We start from the raw sequence: 17,371 nt of genomic DNA, 5'->3' as shown, positions 1-17,371 counted from the left end.
CCAACTTGCTGGGTTTATGAGAATGGAATGAACGAGTACATCCGAAGCGTTGAGAAGGATTCCTGGCACATGACAGTGCTGTGTGTGTAATTCACTGTTAGTTTTTTTGTTTCTTTGTTTTAAAGATTTTATTTATTTATTAGAGAGAGAGCACGAGCAGGGCAGGGGGCAGAGGGAGAGGGAGAAGCAGGTCCCCACTGAGCAGTGAGCCCGACGTGGGGCTCGATCCCAGGACCCAAGGATCATGACTTGAGCCGTAGGGAGACCTTAACCAATTGAGCCACCTGGGTGCCCTCTCCTTCTTTTTCTCATAAAAACTCCAGTCATTGGATTTGGGGCCCTCCCTAGTCTTAATATGATCTCATTTTAACTCATTGCATCTATAAAGACCCTATTTTCAAATAAAGTCAGATTCTGAAGTTCTGGGTTGGCATGAGTTTCAAGGGGACACTGTTCAACTGGGCATATCTCCTCATAGGGTTGTTGTAGGAGTAAATATGATAAGTGCATTTCATGCTTCACTGAGTGCCCAGCACGTAGAACACACTCCGTGAATGGGAGCTCTGAGGATTTTTGCTCCACTGCCTTCCCTCTTCCTGATAGTCTTTTCCTCAGAACCCGGGCAAGGGCTGGAGTGGGATCCACACTGCTCGTCTGCTGGGGTCCTCCAGCCACTTCAGCTGGAGCCTCGGGCAGACCCTCCTGGCGGATGGATGCAATGTCTCCACACTCCCCCATTAGCCTCCATTGTGCTCTTCAGATCCTAGGCTGGAGACGGTTAGGGACAGGTATACCCTGTGGCCACTTGGGAGCAGTGTGGCTTGGTAGGGGATGGAAGTGGGCTTGACTCAGCCTGAGCGGGCCGGTTCAGCTCCATGCCATGAGGACACAATGATGAGAGGTCGCTGCTACCCAGCCCATTGCACATGTATGAAATTCCGTATCTAGGTGTGCATGGTGCAGAATGGAAGTGGAGATTGCCCCAGTTCACCCATGTGCTTCTATCATGGCCTCTCTGGGGCCAAGGCACAGCTCACAGGAAGGTGCAGAGCAGGGACTGGCCCCATCAGCCAGCAAGCCACCAGCTAGGACATGAGCATTGCTGACATGCTGGCAGTCATTGCTGGCACAGCCGCTGGGCAAAGCGATCTGGCTATGCATGCCTAACAGTGTTATTGCCTGCTGACCCAGGAATTCTTGAGGCTGTCTAAAGCATTCATCTTAAATGTGGGGAAATCACATGTCTAGAGATATTCGCTGTGAGACCCTCTCTAATAGCATAAGTGGAGAGGCCTGAACACCCCACAAGAGGGTGGCAAGTGGTCATGCCAGTGGTGGCTCAGCCTCCGGGGGAGGCACACATGAAACCTGGAGCCAGAGCAGAGACTCTGATGACGTGCTGCTGAATGTTTGAAAAGCAGGAAACACAACTTACATATATCTTCTGGTTTTAACACAGCAGCCGTACAAGGAAAGACTGGAAAGGAGTTGATAAATAGGCTCATCTATAATTTTTTCCTCCTAAACCTGTCATATTAATATTCTGACCTAAAGAAAAAAAAGTAGAGAGGTGCCCAACTGGCTCCATCAGAAGACTCTTGGTCTTGGGGTTGTGAGTTTGAGCCTTGCCTTGGGCGTAGAGATGACTTAAAAATGAAATCCTTAAAAAAAAAAAAAAAAAAGAAAAGAAAAGAAAAGAAAGGAATGCCTGGGTGGCTCAGCGGTTGAGAGTCTGCCTTCCACTCAGGGTATGATCCTGGAGTTCTGGGATCGAGTCCCACATGGGGCTCCCTACATGGAGCCTGCTTCTCCCTCTGCTTGTGTCTCTGCCTCTCTCTGTGTGTCTCTCATGAATAAATAAAATCTTAAAAAAAAAAAAAAAGAAAGAAAGAAAGAAAGAAAGTAGAGGGAAGGAAAGAAAGGCCACATTGGGCACAGTCTTTCCGCCTCCAGAGCCTGAGCAGGGTTGAGCATCCCTGACAGGCCCAGATGTAGAGGGTGCACATGTGGGCAGAGCCAGGGAAGCCCCTGTCCTGTACCAGGTGCTTCACATGACAGCTGGCAGACATTCATATATCAGTAGTCCCAGGAGGTTCATTCCTCATCCCATTTCCTCCTGGGAAACTGCAATCCAAGAAATGCAAGCCTTGCTCCGAAAGAGAGGGCAGTGCCCCTATCAGTCAGAGGAGGTCATGGCCACTGATGGATCAGGTGTAGAGTGCACTGGACATGCTGACCCCATCCTGAGAGTAATTAAGGGGAGCAGTCCCTGCAGGGCTGCTGGGAGCTAGCAACAGTAGCTGGAGAAACGCTAAAAGATGGGGTATCCCTGCGGTGCCTGGCTTGTTTTTTCCTGGCTATGCCACAGGGCTTAGTCCTGCATAGCCTTTGTATGTAACTACTCCTCATGGCCCTACACATGTTCCATAGAAGGTAGTAACTTCCCTGAGCCAGCCTCACAGTGGATGCTTTCTCAAACTGCAGATGACTGATTGCTGTAGGATGGACATCTGGGGACATAACCCCGGAAATGGGGCTCCTGGGGCCAAGAACATGGGGCCTCTAGCTTCTGCTCAGCCTTGTACCCCCTCTCTCCGAATCCAGGCAAAGAGGCTATGCTACGGCAGAAGGATTATGAGACTGCCACTCTCTCGGAGATCAAGGCCCTGCTCAAGAAGCACGAGGCCTTTGAGAGTGACCTGGCTGCCCACCAGGACCGTGTGGAGCAGATTGCCGCCATCGCACAGGAGCTCAAGTAGGCATGGCCTGGCAAGGGTTGGGGCAGTGGTGGGAAGTGGAGTGTAGCTATGAAGAGTGAGGAGGGTGATGGGTACAGTGGACACTTGGGTGGGAAGGGCGTCAATGCAGAAGATTATGAGTGTCCCCCCAGATGGAGAGTGAGCCCATGACCCTACTGTTGAGGGCATCCAGTCACCTGTAACTAGCACAGGACCAGAGGATGACCAGGTTTGCCCATAGCTCTTGCTAGGTCTCAGTGGCTCGCTGCCATTGGGCACTGAGGTCAAGACTGGCATCGCCTCCAGCTGAGGTGTGGCAGGGGCCCTTAGAGAGAACTGGCCCAGCAATCTTCTGAAAGCCAAGGAGTTAGGGGTGGGAGGCGCACCTGGAAGGTCTTAATGAAGGGAGCACGCCCAGCCTCCGTGTACCACTCACATCCCCAGACCCAGGGAGAGGAGAGTAGGCCATGCAGGTAACCCCCCCGGGTCACCTGATTCTTCCTGTCTCTTCCCTTTTAGTGAGCTGGACTATTACGACTCACCCAGTGTCAATGCCCGGTGCCAAAAGATTTGTGACCAGTGGGACAATCTGGGAGCGCTAACCCAGAAGCGGAGGGAAGCTCTGGAGGTAAGGACCCCTGAGGGAGATGGGAGACCTGCCTCTAGCAGCTTTGCGTGCCTGCCTCTTCCTGCTTTGTGATTCCCTTTGCTTTGGGCCAAAAGGCTCCACTGTGTTCCCTGGAACTGCTCTGGCCTGACTGTTGAGGATTCACTCTGGCACTGCATTGGGCATTGCATTGATGGAGATGCCTTGTCTCTGGCCCTAACCATACCTCATCCCCCTGGTTTAGTATACTTTGCAGTGCAACCCCAGCCATTTGAGAACTTTCCTATTCTACAGATCAGATGGGGGTCAGGCTGGGTAATCCCAATGTGGGATGGTCCATAGACCCTATATTAAGAACCAGTGTCTCGGAGAACTTAGTCTGGTGCTTCTAGACTTAGACTGAAGTCTTGAGTCTGGCTGGGAGGACCTTGGAGTCTCTGGGGGTGGACAGGGAGTGGTGATTTTAAATATGACTCTGCTGAATATCTCCCTGTCCACCCCTTCCCCTCAACTGTCACTCCCAGCGGACAGAGAAATTGCTGGAGACCATTGACCAGCTATACTTGGAGTATGCCAAGCGGGCTGCACCTTTCAACAACTGGATGGAGGGGGCCATGGAAGATCTACAGGACACCTTCATCGTGCACACCATTGAGGAGATCCAGGTGTGCTGCAAACCCCACACCAGTGAAGGCCGACTTCCCCAGGCATCTGTGGAAACCTCACCCTGTAAACCTCACTCTGGCAGGACTGTTGTGTAGGGAGAGGATAGATGGATGGGGGGAGCATCCAAAGATTTTATACATCAAAAGAATTACATTTTATTTATTTCTGATTAGGTAATATATACAGATGGTATAAAATCTAGAAGATAAAAAGGATATGCCATAAATTCTCCCTCCAACCCTAGGGCCCTCCCTAGAGGGAAGCAGCATGCCCACATAGTCTCTGCATATGCAAGCAAATATATTTACTTATTAATGCCTTCTTCCCCACACTCCTTTTTATTTTATTTTTTTAAAGATTTTATTTATTCATGAGAGACAGATAGAGAGAGAGGGGGGGAAGGAGGGAGGCAGAGACACAGGCAGAGGGAGAAGCAGGCTCCATGCAGGGAGCCCAATGCGGGACTCGATCCTGGGTCTCCAGGATCATGCCCTGGGCTGAAGGTGGCGCTAAATCGCTGAGCCACTGGGGCTGCCCTCCTCATACTCCTTTTTAAGACAAAAAGCATTTTTTATTATATACTGTATTCTAAACCTTTCTTTTTAACTTAATGTTTTGGATCTCATTGCATAGCAATAAACAGCTTCCTTATTCTTTTATACGGCTACAGGGGATTAGATTTAAAAGATTCTGTAAAGGAAGCCTAGGTTGTGGGAGGTTACCTGGGGAGGAAACACGGGGCACCCCTGTCCCTGACCTGACTGTGGGGTAGTGCACACTCTAGGGTAGTTGCTCCTGACTTCACCAGCCCTAACCATGAATCTGTTGCTTTGATGGCTCTGCCCTCACCTCCCCATGGCCAGCCCCAGTCACCTGGTTCTCAGCCATGAGCATCCTTGGTTGATGCCTCTGGGTCTCCTAGCTGGTATGGGGCCAAGCCTCAGTGGCCTTTCTGCCCACCTCTATCCTGGGACCTGTAGGGCTCCCTTAGTTCATCTTGCCCACAGGAGACACCAGTCACTGTACTTCTCTTGCCTCCAGGGACTGACCACAGCCCATGAGCAGTTCAAGGCCACCCTCCCTGATGCCGACAAGGAGCGCCTGGCCATCCTAGGTATCCACAACGAGGTGTCCAAGATTGTCCAGACCTACCACGTCAACATGGCAGGCACCAACCCCTACACAACCATCACTCCTCAGGAGATCAATGGCAAATGGGACCACGTGAGTCCAAGGGCTGGGGGGGCATTGGCTGCCATTGTGAGTTTTATAAGGGCAGGGATTTTGTCCCTTTTTTGGTTGATTTTTATTGATTTTCATTGATTCTATTTTTTTCATTATCACATGGTTAGCACTCATCTGTCAAGTTAAGGAATGATGGAATTTCTGGAACAGGTCAACTTGTTGACTCCTGTTCTAATACTGACTGGCTCCTTCCCTTCATGGCTCCTCCATTTCCTCATCTGAAGTATGGGGCAGGTGGCTGGCCCATCCCCAATGGCCCACGATTGTTCCCACCCCAGGTGCGGCAGTTGGTGCCACGGAGGGACCAGGCCCTGACGGAGGAGCACGCTCGCCAACAGCACAATGAGAGGCTACGTAAGCAGTTTGCAGCCCAGGCCAATGTCATCGGGCCCTGGATTCAGACCAAGATGGAGGTGGGTCCCAATACCGGAGGCAGGGATGGGGCTTCCACCCCTTACCAGCACCATCCCAGCCCATCAGGCTTGCCCTGTCTCCTCCTAGGCAGGACCCAGGGAGGAATGCCGATCCTAAGCCCACAATTGGTCTGCTGCTCTACAGAGGGTGTGTAGCCTGTAGACTAGGCCAGTGGATTGATTCCAATCTCTGGTTTGGGAGCAAAGACCCACACCCAGATGTCACTGAAGAGCCACATGAGAAAGTCCCATAGAAGGATGAGTGCCTGGGGAACTGACTAGCTTATTTATCCTTTGGCTCATTTGGCTGACCACGTCTCCCTTCCTCCTGAGCAGAGAGCTTTGTCAAAAAGAATGATCTTTCCAGAAAGAACTGAGCTTTGGGCAAGCATGGAATTTTTTGTTGAACTGTTGGGCCAGGTATTGGGGTGCTGTAGATGAGGGAAGGGGCACTGCTTGGGTTAGAGCATGGTGTCCCTCTAAGCTCCCTGAGGGCAGAGACTATGTCCAGTTCATATTCGTGTGTCTCTCACACCCACCCCACCTGCTTAGCACATGGTGCATAGTAGGTGCTCAGGAAATATCTGCTGGGTCCAATCAAGTGCACAGAAAGGGCTTTTACAAGCAAGTTTTGTTTACATGGATGAGGTATAGACAGAAGCGGTGCTGAGAGGCCTGGCCCATGGGGCATGTAGGATTTAGGCAGGCTGAGGCAGGTACCCTAGGAGCAGGACAGCAGGTGCATGACCACGGAGGAGGCAAGTCAGGTGTTCTGAGGCTGCAAGGAAGCTGGCTCTGTGGGCAGAGAGAGAGTCCCCAGGATGGGTGATAGTTGGGAACAGGCTCACACTGGGAGTTAGAATGGCAAGCAGAGGAGTGAACATTTAGGTTAGGAACTGAACATGCAGCCCCTTTCTGAGGTTGACAGGTACCCAAGAGGTGTAACGATGCCTCCCATACCCCTCTATGATGCTGTTTCCACACCAAGGTGTATCCCTGCTTGTTCTCGATTAATTACCAGTGATGGGTTTCCTGGTGCTGGGATGGGAAATGAGAAGCCTCTGAGGGGCTGATCAATGACCTGGGTTCCCCAGCCCCTACCCCAGGGACAGAGTGGGGCAGTCTGACAAGGGCTTCCTTCTGGGTGAGCAGGAGATAGGGCGGATCTCCATTGAGATGCACGGGACGCTGGAGGACCAGCTCAGCCACCTGCGACAGTACGAGAAGAGCATCGTCAACTATAAGCCCAAGATCGACCAGCTCGAGGGTGACCACCAGCTCATCCAGGAGGCACTCATCTTTGACAACAAGCACACCAACTACACCATGGAGGTGGGTGGCACCCACCTTGCTTCTCCAGGAAGGGAGCTCCAGATCCCCTTCTGTCCCCTATCCCCTGGACTGGGACTTATTCATCTTCTAAGGAAAGTGGTCATAGGAGGACAAACTCTCACTTGGGAGTGAGGAGCTACTCACTGCTCCTCACCCCTGGAGCTCTGGGTCTTCAGTTCCTTCTGACTCTCCCAGGGAGCTTGTCTTGAGAATGCAGATTTTCAGACTCCATCTCCAGAATTTGATTCACTAGGTCTGGGATGGGGCTGAGGAATCTAAATTTTTAACAAGCATCCTGGCGATTCAATGCGGGTGGCCTCCAAACACTGACTGAGGCATCTGCTTTCCAAGTGGTGAATTATTTGGGTCATGAAGGCTTGTGTGTGTGGCTCTAGAGTGGGATATACAGGGACTTACACAAGCTTCATTCTTTAATCCTTCCGCCTACCAAACTTGGCTTACTTCCTGACCTGGCCCATGCTGTCAGTTTTGGTCTCTGCTGTCTCAGGCAGAGGCCACCACTCTGCCCATGCTTCCCCTTTCATCATCTGGGTCCTCTGTCCTGATGTGTTGTCCTTGTCCTGGTGATGCTGTCAATCTGGATGAAGTCCGGCTCTGATTGCTTAGGCCATTTCAATAGTTGGGGGAGGAATAGCCAGGAACAGCCTAGGCCCAGGCCTGGGGCCCCTGGCTGACAGGCTCCTCAATCACCACCATCCCCAGCACATCCGTGTGGGCTGGGAGCAGCTCCTCACCACCATCGCCAGGACCATCAACGAAGTGGAGAATCAGATCCTGACCCGAGATGCCAAGGGCATCAGCCAGGAGCAAATGAATGAATTTCGGGCCTCCTTCAACCACTTTGACCGGGTGAGAGCCCCCTCCCCCTACACTTGGAGCAGTCCCTGGCCCCTGCCCCAAAGCCCTGGGGGGCACTACCCAGGAGATGGGCAGCCGTGCTGGGCCAGTTCCTAGGCAAGGGAGGAGGAGGCAGAGGAGGAGGAGGAGGAGGAGGGAGAGCGAGAAGTGCTATCATCCTGCTCTGACTCTTCGCACCTCACAACTGGCCTTAGGAAGCCTGTCCTGGTGTCCTGTGAATTTCCCTGCTTTTCTGGAGCAAGAACTCATGTAATGAGCGGAGCGAGGATCTTTGGCCCCTGGCACTTGCTTTCCTGTCTGAGGAGTTGGCCCTTGGGAGCAAGGCTACCATAGCCTCAAGGGCAGGCCTGCTGTCCCCTGGCTTTGGGAACTAATGCTTGCCTTTGCCTCAGGGCAGAGGAGCAGAGCCTCCCTCCCCTGCCCCCACCCCCCAGCAGCCTTTGGGAGACTCCGTGGGGACATCGATGGTGTTAGTCCTGGGATTTCATTCTAGCTCTGGGACAGGCTGGGCTTTACATGGGCTGTCCTCTCAGTGCCCTGGGGCTTCTGGGTAGCCAGAGGGGTAGGAGCATGGGGTTAGGTGCTGCCCACCACCCCTGCCTGCTTCACCGTCCTCCAGCCTCCTGGGTGGGTAAAGCCCTCTTGGAAAGCCGGGTCAGGGCATTGGGACTGGGGTGGGCTGGGCACTTCTGGGGGAGCTTCTCACCCCCATGGCTCACCATGCTCCCTTCTGGCCTGCTTCCCGGAGCAGGGCTGTGTGTGCCAGGGAGAGGGCACCCTCTGGACCACATCTGTGTGTCTAACCGTGTGCACTTTTATTTCCCCTCCTCCCCTGCCCTTTCCACCCTCCACCCTCTCCATCCGCATGCCTTTGTCCCTGTGTCTCCCCACACACGCCACCCTCCACCCGGGGCATGGCCCACCCCCCTCCCCTCACGGCCTCCACCTCCCTGGCACCGCATGGCTCGCTGCCTGGCGCACGGCGGCCTCAGGATCACTCCGGCACGCTGGGTCCCGAGGAGTTCAAAGCCTGCCTCATCAGCTTGGGTTATGATATTGGCAACGACCCCCAGGTACTCGCCTCCTGCATGGAGCACACTCAGGGGTGGCATCCGGGGCGAGAAATAACGCGTTTCTCCTTTTTCTTTTCTCTCTCTGTCTGGATCTCCCTGTCTCCCCTTTCCTGTGGGCCTTGGGGCTCATCCTCTCCCACTGTCCCCACCGGGCCCATGTCGGGCTCCTCTTCCCACTGCTTCAACCTCTGACTTCTGCCTTCGATCGTCTTTCGTGGGAACCTGCTCGGGGCCCACCTCCCTCTCTCCTCGTCACTCTCCATCCTGTGGACGGACTTCTGCATCTCCCTCCTCTCTCCTCCCTGTGGATGTGTCTCCTGTGTTTCTTCTCCCTTCCTAACCCCCCAACCATACACTTCGACTTCCCCTTCCGGCCTTCTGTGCCCTGTCTTCTGGCCCTGGGCTGGCCCTTCCTCCTCCTGCCTCTGACCCTCCTGTGTCTTGGTGCCACTGCCCCCACAGAAGAAGACAGGCATGATGGACACGGATGATTTCCGCGCCTGCCTTATCTCCATGGGTTACAACATGGTAATGTAAACCCCACCCTCTGTTCTGACGAGGGCCAGCCAGCTGGCCAGAGAGGCCAAGTCCAGGCCAGGGCAGGCTGGAAGCTCTCAAGCTAGGGGCTGCTCTCCCTGGAGGGGCCTCAAGATTCCGGTCTGTGGGAAGATGACCCCCAAAGGCAGGGCCCAGCCTCGTGGCCTGTGTGTGTCCCAGAGGTCTGGCCTTCTCACCTTGGTCTCTGCTGGCGTATTTTTTGGTACTTACTGTGGAGATGGGCTTTTTCACTGACGTGGTGGATAGCAGGGCTGGCTCCAAGGCTAACAGTAAGGACTGGTGGTTTGGACTTCCTGGGTCGGGTTTGACTCTACTTCCATCTTTTATGAGGCACACAGATTTCTGCCTCTGCCCTGGTGGTGGCTCCAGCCCCACCTGTCACTCCTTGGCCTTCACAACCTTCTCAGTTGTCTGCCCTCAGGCAGGCCTTCTAAGCAGAGCAGAGCAGGGGCCTGAGCTGGGCAGCCAGGCAACTCCTGGGCCATGGTGCAAAATGCAGAGCTTGTGGGCTGCCCAGGGCAGGGCAAGGGCACAGGCTCTAGACACAGTGAACCCAGGAGTAGGTCCTAGCCCTGCCACCCCCAGCTTGGGGACCGGGATGAGGTGAGGGGAACCCTGCAGGACTGTGGTCAGGGTTAAATGAAGGAACTTGCATGGGTGCCGCACATGTGTCTGACACACAGGGAGTACAGCATGGTAAGGAGGACACAGGCCTTGGAGCCAGACCATCCAAGTGTAAATCCCAACTCTATTGCCTACTGGCTGTGTGACCTTGAATGAGTCTGGGCCTCAGGTTTCTTATCTGGAAACCTGATGGAAATAATAATGACTTGCGTCATAAGGTGGTGGGGAGGGTGAAATAAAATGAAACACATGCAGCAGCTGGAAGAGCGCCTCTTGCACCAGTACGTGCTGTGCGCTGGCAGCCATGATAGCTGTGGTCAGCATTGTCACTCTTTGCTCCTGAGGGAACCTGTGAGTGGGGCTGGGAGGCCTGAACTAAGTCTTCATTCTTGGGTGTCTTGTCCCTGTGATGCCCTCAGGACAGCCCAGGCTAGGTCAGGGGGCTGCTGTGCTCCCCCTAACAGCCTCAGGCTACTCTGAGCCCCAGGGGCTTCAGGTCCATATGAGAGATTCCCAGCAGGCTGTCGCTGAGAGGATGACAGGCTTGGGTTGGCTCTTCTCTCCAGGGAGAGGCAGAATTTGCCCGCATCATGAGCATCGTAGATCCCAACCGCCTGGGGGTAGTGACATTCCAGGCCTTCATCGACTTTATGTCTCGGGAGACGGCCGACACAGACACAGCCGACCAAGTCATGGCCTCCTTCAAGATCCTGGCTGGGGACAAGGTGGGTCTACCATGGCGTGGGCGCTGTGCAGGGGCTACTTGCATCTGGAGGGGAGGTCGGATCCTCCCCTCACTGTGGCCCCTTCCTCCCACTGGGCCTCCCATGGCCGTCCACCTCTATCAATTTTTGTAATGCTTTAGGATCAGCTAAGGTGTTAGGACACAATATGAGCTTAAAGGGGTCTCCAGCCAGGGTGCGGGACTCCTTCACTTGTGGGATGGAGTGATGAGAGTAGAGCTGGGTAGAGGGGAGTGGGTATGTACCCTAGTGATGGAAGGGCGATCGGAGAACTCAGACTTCACCCTTACATCACTCTGGGCACCGGCGTGGAAGGATGGCGGGGAGCAGGAGGGAAGCATGTCTCTCATTTGTCGACCTGGAGCTGCAGTCAGTTCAGTTTCCCAAGTTCCCCGCAAAGCACTGCCTGGCCATGGGAAAGTGGGAACACCGGGGGAAACTGGCCAAGCGGGGGATGTCTAGAGGCCATATTTCCGTTGTGCAAAATCCATAGGGTGATCCTTATGCCATCCTTCCTTCAGACTGAAAAGATTCAGTTAATAAAAAGCAAAAGCCAGTGGGGAGCATTAATTTCTGAAATGTGTCGATCTATAAAGGAAAAAGACAACCTATGGAGGTTTCTAAAGGTCTGATTTAAGTTCAAGGACACCCTAGTAGAGCCCTAGCCCTTGGAGCCAGAATGACCCTCAGAAGCCACCTGCTTGACCTGACTCTGGGTCTCGGAGGCCCTTAGAAAGGAGCCTAGTTGCCTGACTTTTGGAGTGACCTGAGGGCAACCCCACCTTCTTGAGACTTGGGACTCTGCCAGAGTCCCACCGGTTCCTAGGGAACTCTGGCAGAGGTAGGCCATGGGGTTGGAGGCCACCCTGTGGGTCAGAGCCTCCGATTGAGCACTTCTGGAGCCTAAAACTCCCAAAATAAGCAACCCCCCAGTAGACCTGCCATGGGCAAGCAGAGACTGGGACTGGGAGCGAGGCCAGGTGGGGGCAGGCCCACATCTTATAAACATGGTTGACACAGCTGTCTGCCTGGTGATGTCCCACTTGGATGCTCACCGTTTTTGCTGAAATTACACGACCTCCAGAGCACTCGCTTGAGCCGGTGCGGGGTCCCACTATGTTTCACCAGAGTACCTGCTGGTGTTGCTTTAGTCCGTGGCTACTGCAGACTAGAGTCATACATGAAATTAGAGGTGCAGTTAGCACTTGGATTAGCTCAGAAGCAGGCCAGCATATGTGTGGACATGGCAAACAGGAGATTTAAAATGAATGTATATTTTGTAAATACACACATGTGTAGGTGTGCGTGTGTCTGCCTCCTAAACCCGTGCGTACGTGATATACCTGTGGATGTGTGTGTGCACACCCCTCTCTAACCAGAAGCAGAAGGGAGGGGACGGGGTCCGGTTGGGGTACCGCTGCCTCCAGTGACCCGATGGTGGCCGCGGCCACCCTGCGCTCTCTCCGCAGAACTACATCACCGTGGACGAGCTGCGCCGAGAGCTGCCCCCCGACCAGGCCGAGTACTGCATCGCGCGCATGGCCCCCTACTCGGGCCCCGACGCCGTGCCGGGTGCTCTGGACTACATGTCCTTCTCCACGGCGCTGTACGGCGAGAGCGACCTCTAACCCGCCCCCGGCCAGCGCCCTCATTGCCCGCTGTGCGCCCCCCGCCCTGCGCCCCCCGCTGCCCCCCTCTCCCGCCCGGGTTAGGTCTCCTCGCTCAGCCTCCAGCCGGGCACCAGCCGGGACCCGACGTGGCATCGAGCCTCCCCGCCCGCCAAGTGACAGTTTACAAAATTATTTTCTGCAAAAAAGAAAAAAAAAAAGTTATGTTAAAAAAAGTAAAAAAAAACAAAAACAAAAACAAAAAACAAAAAAACCCACATATTTTATTATAGAAAAAGTATTTTTTTCTCCACCAGACTTAAATGGAAAAGAGGAAAAATTAACTGTTTGCACCGAAACGTTTTGTTTTGTTGTGACATAGGAAAATAACCAAGCACAATGTTCTATTCCGTACTTTTTATCGATTTTTTTCTCTCTCTGTATCATCTGCTGTATTCATTTCTCCAATCTCATGTCCACCTTGATGTGGGGGTGGGAGGGTGGGGGTCAGGGGGGATCTTGTCAGAAGGCACATTGGTGCATGTGTGTTTGCTAGCTCACTTGTCCATGAAAATATTTTATGATATTAAAGAAAATCTTTTGAAATGGCTGTTTTTAAGGAAGAGAATTTATGTGTCTTATCTTCTCATTTTTAAGTCCAGAGGTATGGTTAGCACACACTTTTTTCCCCCTTTAGTTTTAATATTACCTATTAGAAATGGTCAGAATGAGATTGGAGAGTGTGGATAACTTTGATATTGCTTGTCACACACCATATTAAAGCAACAGCACTCCCATGATGGCTCTTGCCTTGCTCCTTGCTTACCGTTTTCCAGAAGTGTGCGTCGGGTCAAGGATGATATGGGGCACCTGTACCCAACCCTAAAAGGTTTTTGACCCTGGCGCATTCATCCCTCATTTACACTTTGCTATCTCCTTTTTTTAAAGACTTTTAAAAAATTATTTATTCATGAGAGCGAGAGAGAGAGAGAGAGAGAGGCAGAGACACAGGCAGAGGGAGAAGCAGGCTCCATGCAGGGAGCCCGACGCGGGACTCAATCCCTGGTCTCCAGGACCAGGCCTTGGGCCGAAGGCAGGTGCTAAACCGCTGAGCCCCCGGGGCTGCCCTGCTATCAGTATTTTAAACAAGATAAGGTGATTTCCTCAGAAGGCTCCTATGAGTTGAAGATGAGGTCATGGATGTGTAAGGAAGGGACTCTAATGATAAGCTCTGCTTTTGTTTTCTCTGGCATTGGACAGCTCGGTGACATCTGTGTGCCCTCCTTCCTTTTATTTTTTGCTACAGGGGAACACACTGAACTGTCTCAGTAAGAGTCCCCTCAGCCCTTGCTATTCAAAATGTTCTGCTGTTGGGGTGGTTCAGTCAGTTAAGCGTCTACCTTTAGCTCGGGTCATGATCTCAGGGTCCTGGGATACAGCCCTGCGTCAGGCTTCCCAAATAGGGAGCTTGCTTCTTCCTCTCCCTCTGCCCCTCCCCCCACCTTGTATTCTCTCTCTCTCTCTCTCAAATAAAATCTTTTTTTTTTTTTTTTTTAAAAAGGGAAAGCCAATGCAGTAATACAGAGCTCCTAGAATCTTAGAACATTCTAGAATACTCACTTGTCCAGGGAAAGAGGCAAGAGGACGGTTCAGAAGTAAGGACATGGAGGTAGAGGTTGGCATTTGCTTTGGGAAATGACACTGGTTTTACCACTGGCTGGTAAAATATGTCCAGTGAATGCTCAGTGTCCATCTGCTGTGGAACAAGGCCAGAGCCTGGTCTCAGGGTCAAAGTCCTTTTGAGAAAGGCTAATACACAAGATGCCCTATTTTAGCTATTTACAGATGAGTCCAACCAAGGGCACAGTGCTATAAGAGTTGAGGAGAGAGAGAAATTGTTCCAGCCAGAAAGTTTCCTGGGTACCAGGTACAAGCTCTTTACCATCCCATAGTTGTTTTTAAGATTTTATTTATTTATTCATGAGAGACACAGAGAGAGGCAGAGACAGACAGAGGAAGGAGCAGGCTCCGTGCAGGGAGCCCGATGAAGGACTCCATCCCAGGACCCCAGGATCACATGCTGAGCCAAAGGCAGACACTCAATCACTGAGCCACTCAGGTGTCCCCAACGCACAGTTTCTAGAGGTATGATCAATCGACTTTTTCACTGCTCACTTTAGAAAAGAATTGTTGAGGTTCATTTGAATGAAAGTGTGCTTATTGAGCCCATTCTTTAGAGAAATACCCTGATTGGATATTTTCAGTATTCAAGTGTGCTCGTATGTGTGCAAATGGCTATAGTTACTTTAAAAATTCAATCTGTTAAAGAGGTAAAAATTTAAAAATCTATTTCTTAAGCATTTTAGGTCATCACATATGTCTTATTATATTGACAATGTCATTTTTTCTGTAAAAATAAAAACATTCTTGCTTGCCCTAATCAATCATACATGTAACAGTTAACCACCCCCCAAACAATCCTATTTAAATCTCCCCATTTAAATAATTAATTCCTGTAACTATTTTAAACATATTTGCAGATTTTAATAATTCTTTTCAGTACATCAGACTCCCATTTGAGGCAAATTCAAATTGAAGCAGCAAATTCTTGCTCAGCACAAAGCAATTGGAATATTATAAATGTAAATGAAGTTCTCTGGAGCAGTTCAAAGCTGTTTACTAACAATTCTCTTATATCTCCAAAATGAAAATCATGCATCTAATTTCAATTCCGCATTCCAGATAAAAACCCCAACGCGAATATATGCTGGGTTCGCTTGTGTGTTCAAGCTCCTTAAATTAATCCACAGGTTGTCATGAGTACAAAACTGCTGAAATCTTCATACTGAGAATTAGATTTACTTCATCCATGTACTTCTTTCTACATAGGTGACATCAAGTCCTGCTGTCACTCATTGCTAGGTTTTCAGGGTGGCAGGTTGAGAATTAGGACATACATCACGTGGAGATTCCAAACTAGGACACAAGAAGAGGTGATCATCCACTTCTAGACTTCACTCAAGACACCGGTGAACTCATGGCATCGACTCTTAAGAGTCCAACGTTGTTTGCTGTGTCACCAGGGTCCCTGAGCTCAGGCCCCTCCTCTGGCGCTGCTTCTGCAGCTTGTCACCTCACTCCCTTGCCGGTCATGTTTTTTATTTCACCGTTGGCCACTTTTCATCATAAACAATTCCAACTTGCTTTAAATGATTGGGAAGATGAAATTCTCTTCCCTGATGTAGTGGTGATTGATTGTTCTTGCAGCAGGGGGGTGAACTCATCAAATCTCTTTCTTGCCTATGTAGGGCATACGTTTCTTTTGTATTTTTATCTGCCTCTACACATGCATTTGGAGGGAATTTGTTGACAAGTCTGGGGAAGGCCAATCTATAAATATAGCTCTTCTTTCTCTAGCCTGTCAAGCCTTTGGTAAAATCCTACAACCCCTCCAAATCCCAGGCCTGTCTCAGGAGTCCGCTGTGTCCTCTCATTGGGCCAGCTCAGAACCGTCCCCTGGATACAGGACCAGTGCCCAAAGGGTACAGTCAGTAGGGTGGGGGAGTTACCAGAACTGAGAACAGATAAGATTTCCTTAGGTTGTAAGGAGATCAGAGGCTTTGTCAGTTCTCTGTGCCAAAGGGTGAGGCTGCTCAGCATGGAGGGTGTCCAAGGGTAGCGTCCAGGGTGCAGAGTGCCTCTGAGGTGTCCCATCTCAACCCAGTCCTAGACTAGGGTCTGCCTTCCTGTCACTAAGGGAAGAAATACAACCTCTTCGGACATCAGTGCCTTTCAAGGGAGACACGTGGGCTCGGGTGTGCCCTGTTGCTTCCCAACTGGGCAAATAACCTCCCCACATGGTGTCAATAATGTTTTTTTCCTTCTGTGCCTGGCACATGGTAGGCATTCAATAGATAACAGTATTAATATAGTTTTTTTTTAATTAACTGTGCTTTGTTAAGCTACTTTATTCTTAAGGGAAAAGGACTGACTAGGAAAATACTAGTAAGAAGAGTCCTCTTAAGTCTTTGAGCTCTGTAGTGGGCTGAATAGTGGTCCCCACAGTCCATGTCCTAATCCCGGAGCCTGTGATGAGGTTATTTTACATGGCAGATGGGACTTTGCAGGTGTGATTAAGGATCTGGAGATGGGAAGATTATTCTGGGTGATCTGGGTGGGCCTTCATAAAGAGGTAGGCCAGAGTTTCAAAGTCCAAGAAGGAGAGGTAACGTAGGTAAAGGTTGGAGCACTGAGGGCCATAAGCCAAGGAATGGGGATGGCCTGTAGAAGCTAGGACAGGCAAAGAGACGGATTCTCCCCCAGAGTTTCCAGAAATACAGCCCTGCTGACTGACTTTGGGTTTCTGACTTTGGGCCTACAGAACCATAGGCACTCCTTGTTTTATGGCACTACCCAGATCATGTGTTTTTTACAAATTGAAGGTTCCTGGCCACCCTGAGTTGAGCAAGTCTATTTTTCCAACAACGTTTGCTCACTTCATGTCTCTGTGTCAATAAAGTATTTTAAAATTGAGGTGTGTGCATCACTTTTTTTTGACATAATGTTATCGCACACTTAATAGGCTCCAGTAAAGTGTAAACATAATTTTATATGCAGTAAGGAGCCAAAGACTTCATTTGGCTTGCTTTATTGTGATGTTTGCTCTATTGCAGTGGTCTGGAACAGAACCTGCAGCAGCTCCGAACTAGATGCCTGTATAAGATAATAAATCCGTTTTAAGCCACTATGTTTGTGGTAATTTGTCATAGCAGCCGTAGGAAACTAACACCTGCAAGGTTGTCCAGGCCTCTGGGAAGCCTGGTATCTTCCTTGATGTCAGTGACCCACCTTAGAGACTTGGATAACTGAAGTGTCCAGAGGTAATG

General features: G+C 51.1%; 1 protein-coding gene across 4 annotated transcripts in view; it reads left to right on the top strand.

The window, feature by feature from the left end:
• ACTN1 (actinin alpha 1) overlaps positions 1–13,285 on the top strand; it is a 93,298-nt gene extending 80,013 nt beyond the window's left edge. For 2 of the 4 annotated variants that reach the window (XM_077909751.1, XM_077909754.1), the window contains exons 12-22: positions 2,605–2,755; positions 3,258–3,366; positions 3,870–4,010; positions 5,053–5,235; positions 5,535–5,669; positions 6,822–7,001; positions 7,725–7,871; positions 8,873–8,953; positions 9,416–9,481; positions 10,702–10,860; positions 12,348–13,285. In XM_077909751.1, coding sequence (XP_077765877.1) covers positions 2,605–2,755; positions 3,258–3,366; positions 3,870–4,010; positions 5,053–5,235; positions 5,535–5,669; positions 6,822–7,001; positions 7,725–7,871; positions 8,873–8,953; positions 9,416–9,481; positions 10,702–10,860; positions 12,348–12,506 — 1,511 coding nt within the window. In that variant the 3' untranslated portion in view covers positions 12,507–13,285. The remainder of the gene's footprint in view (positions 1–2,604; positions 2,756–3,257; positions 3,367–3,869; positions 4,011–5,052; positions 5,236–5,534; positions 5,670–6,821; positions 7,002–7,724; positions 7,872–8,872; positions 8,954–9,415; positions 9,482–10,701; positions 10,861–12,347) is intronic. The other 2 variants (XM_077909753.1, XM_077909752.1) reach the window with 2 other exon arrangements.
• The last annotated feature ends 4,086 nt before the right edge of the window (positions 13,286–17,371 follow it).

The sequence above is a fragment of the Canis aureus genome, chromosome 9, assembly GCF_053574225.1.
Source record: "Canis aureus isolate CA01 chromosome 9, VMU_Caureus_v.1.0, whole genome shotgun sequence".
NCBI classification, from domain to species: Eukaryota; Metazoa; Chordata; class Mammalia; order Carnivora; family Canidae; genus Canis; species Canis aureus.
This window is presented reverse-complemented; position numbering and strand designations above follow the sequence as displayed.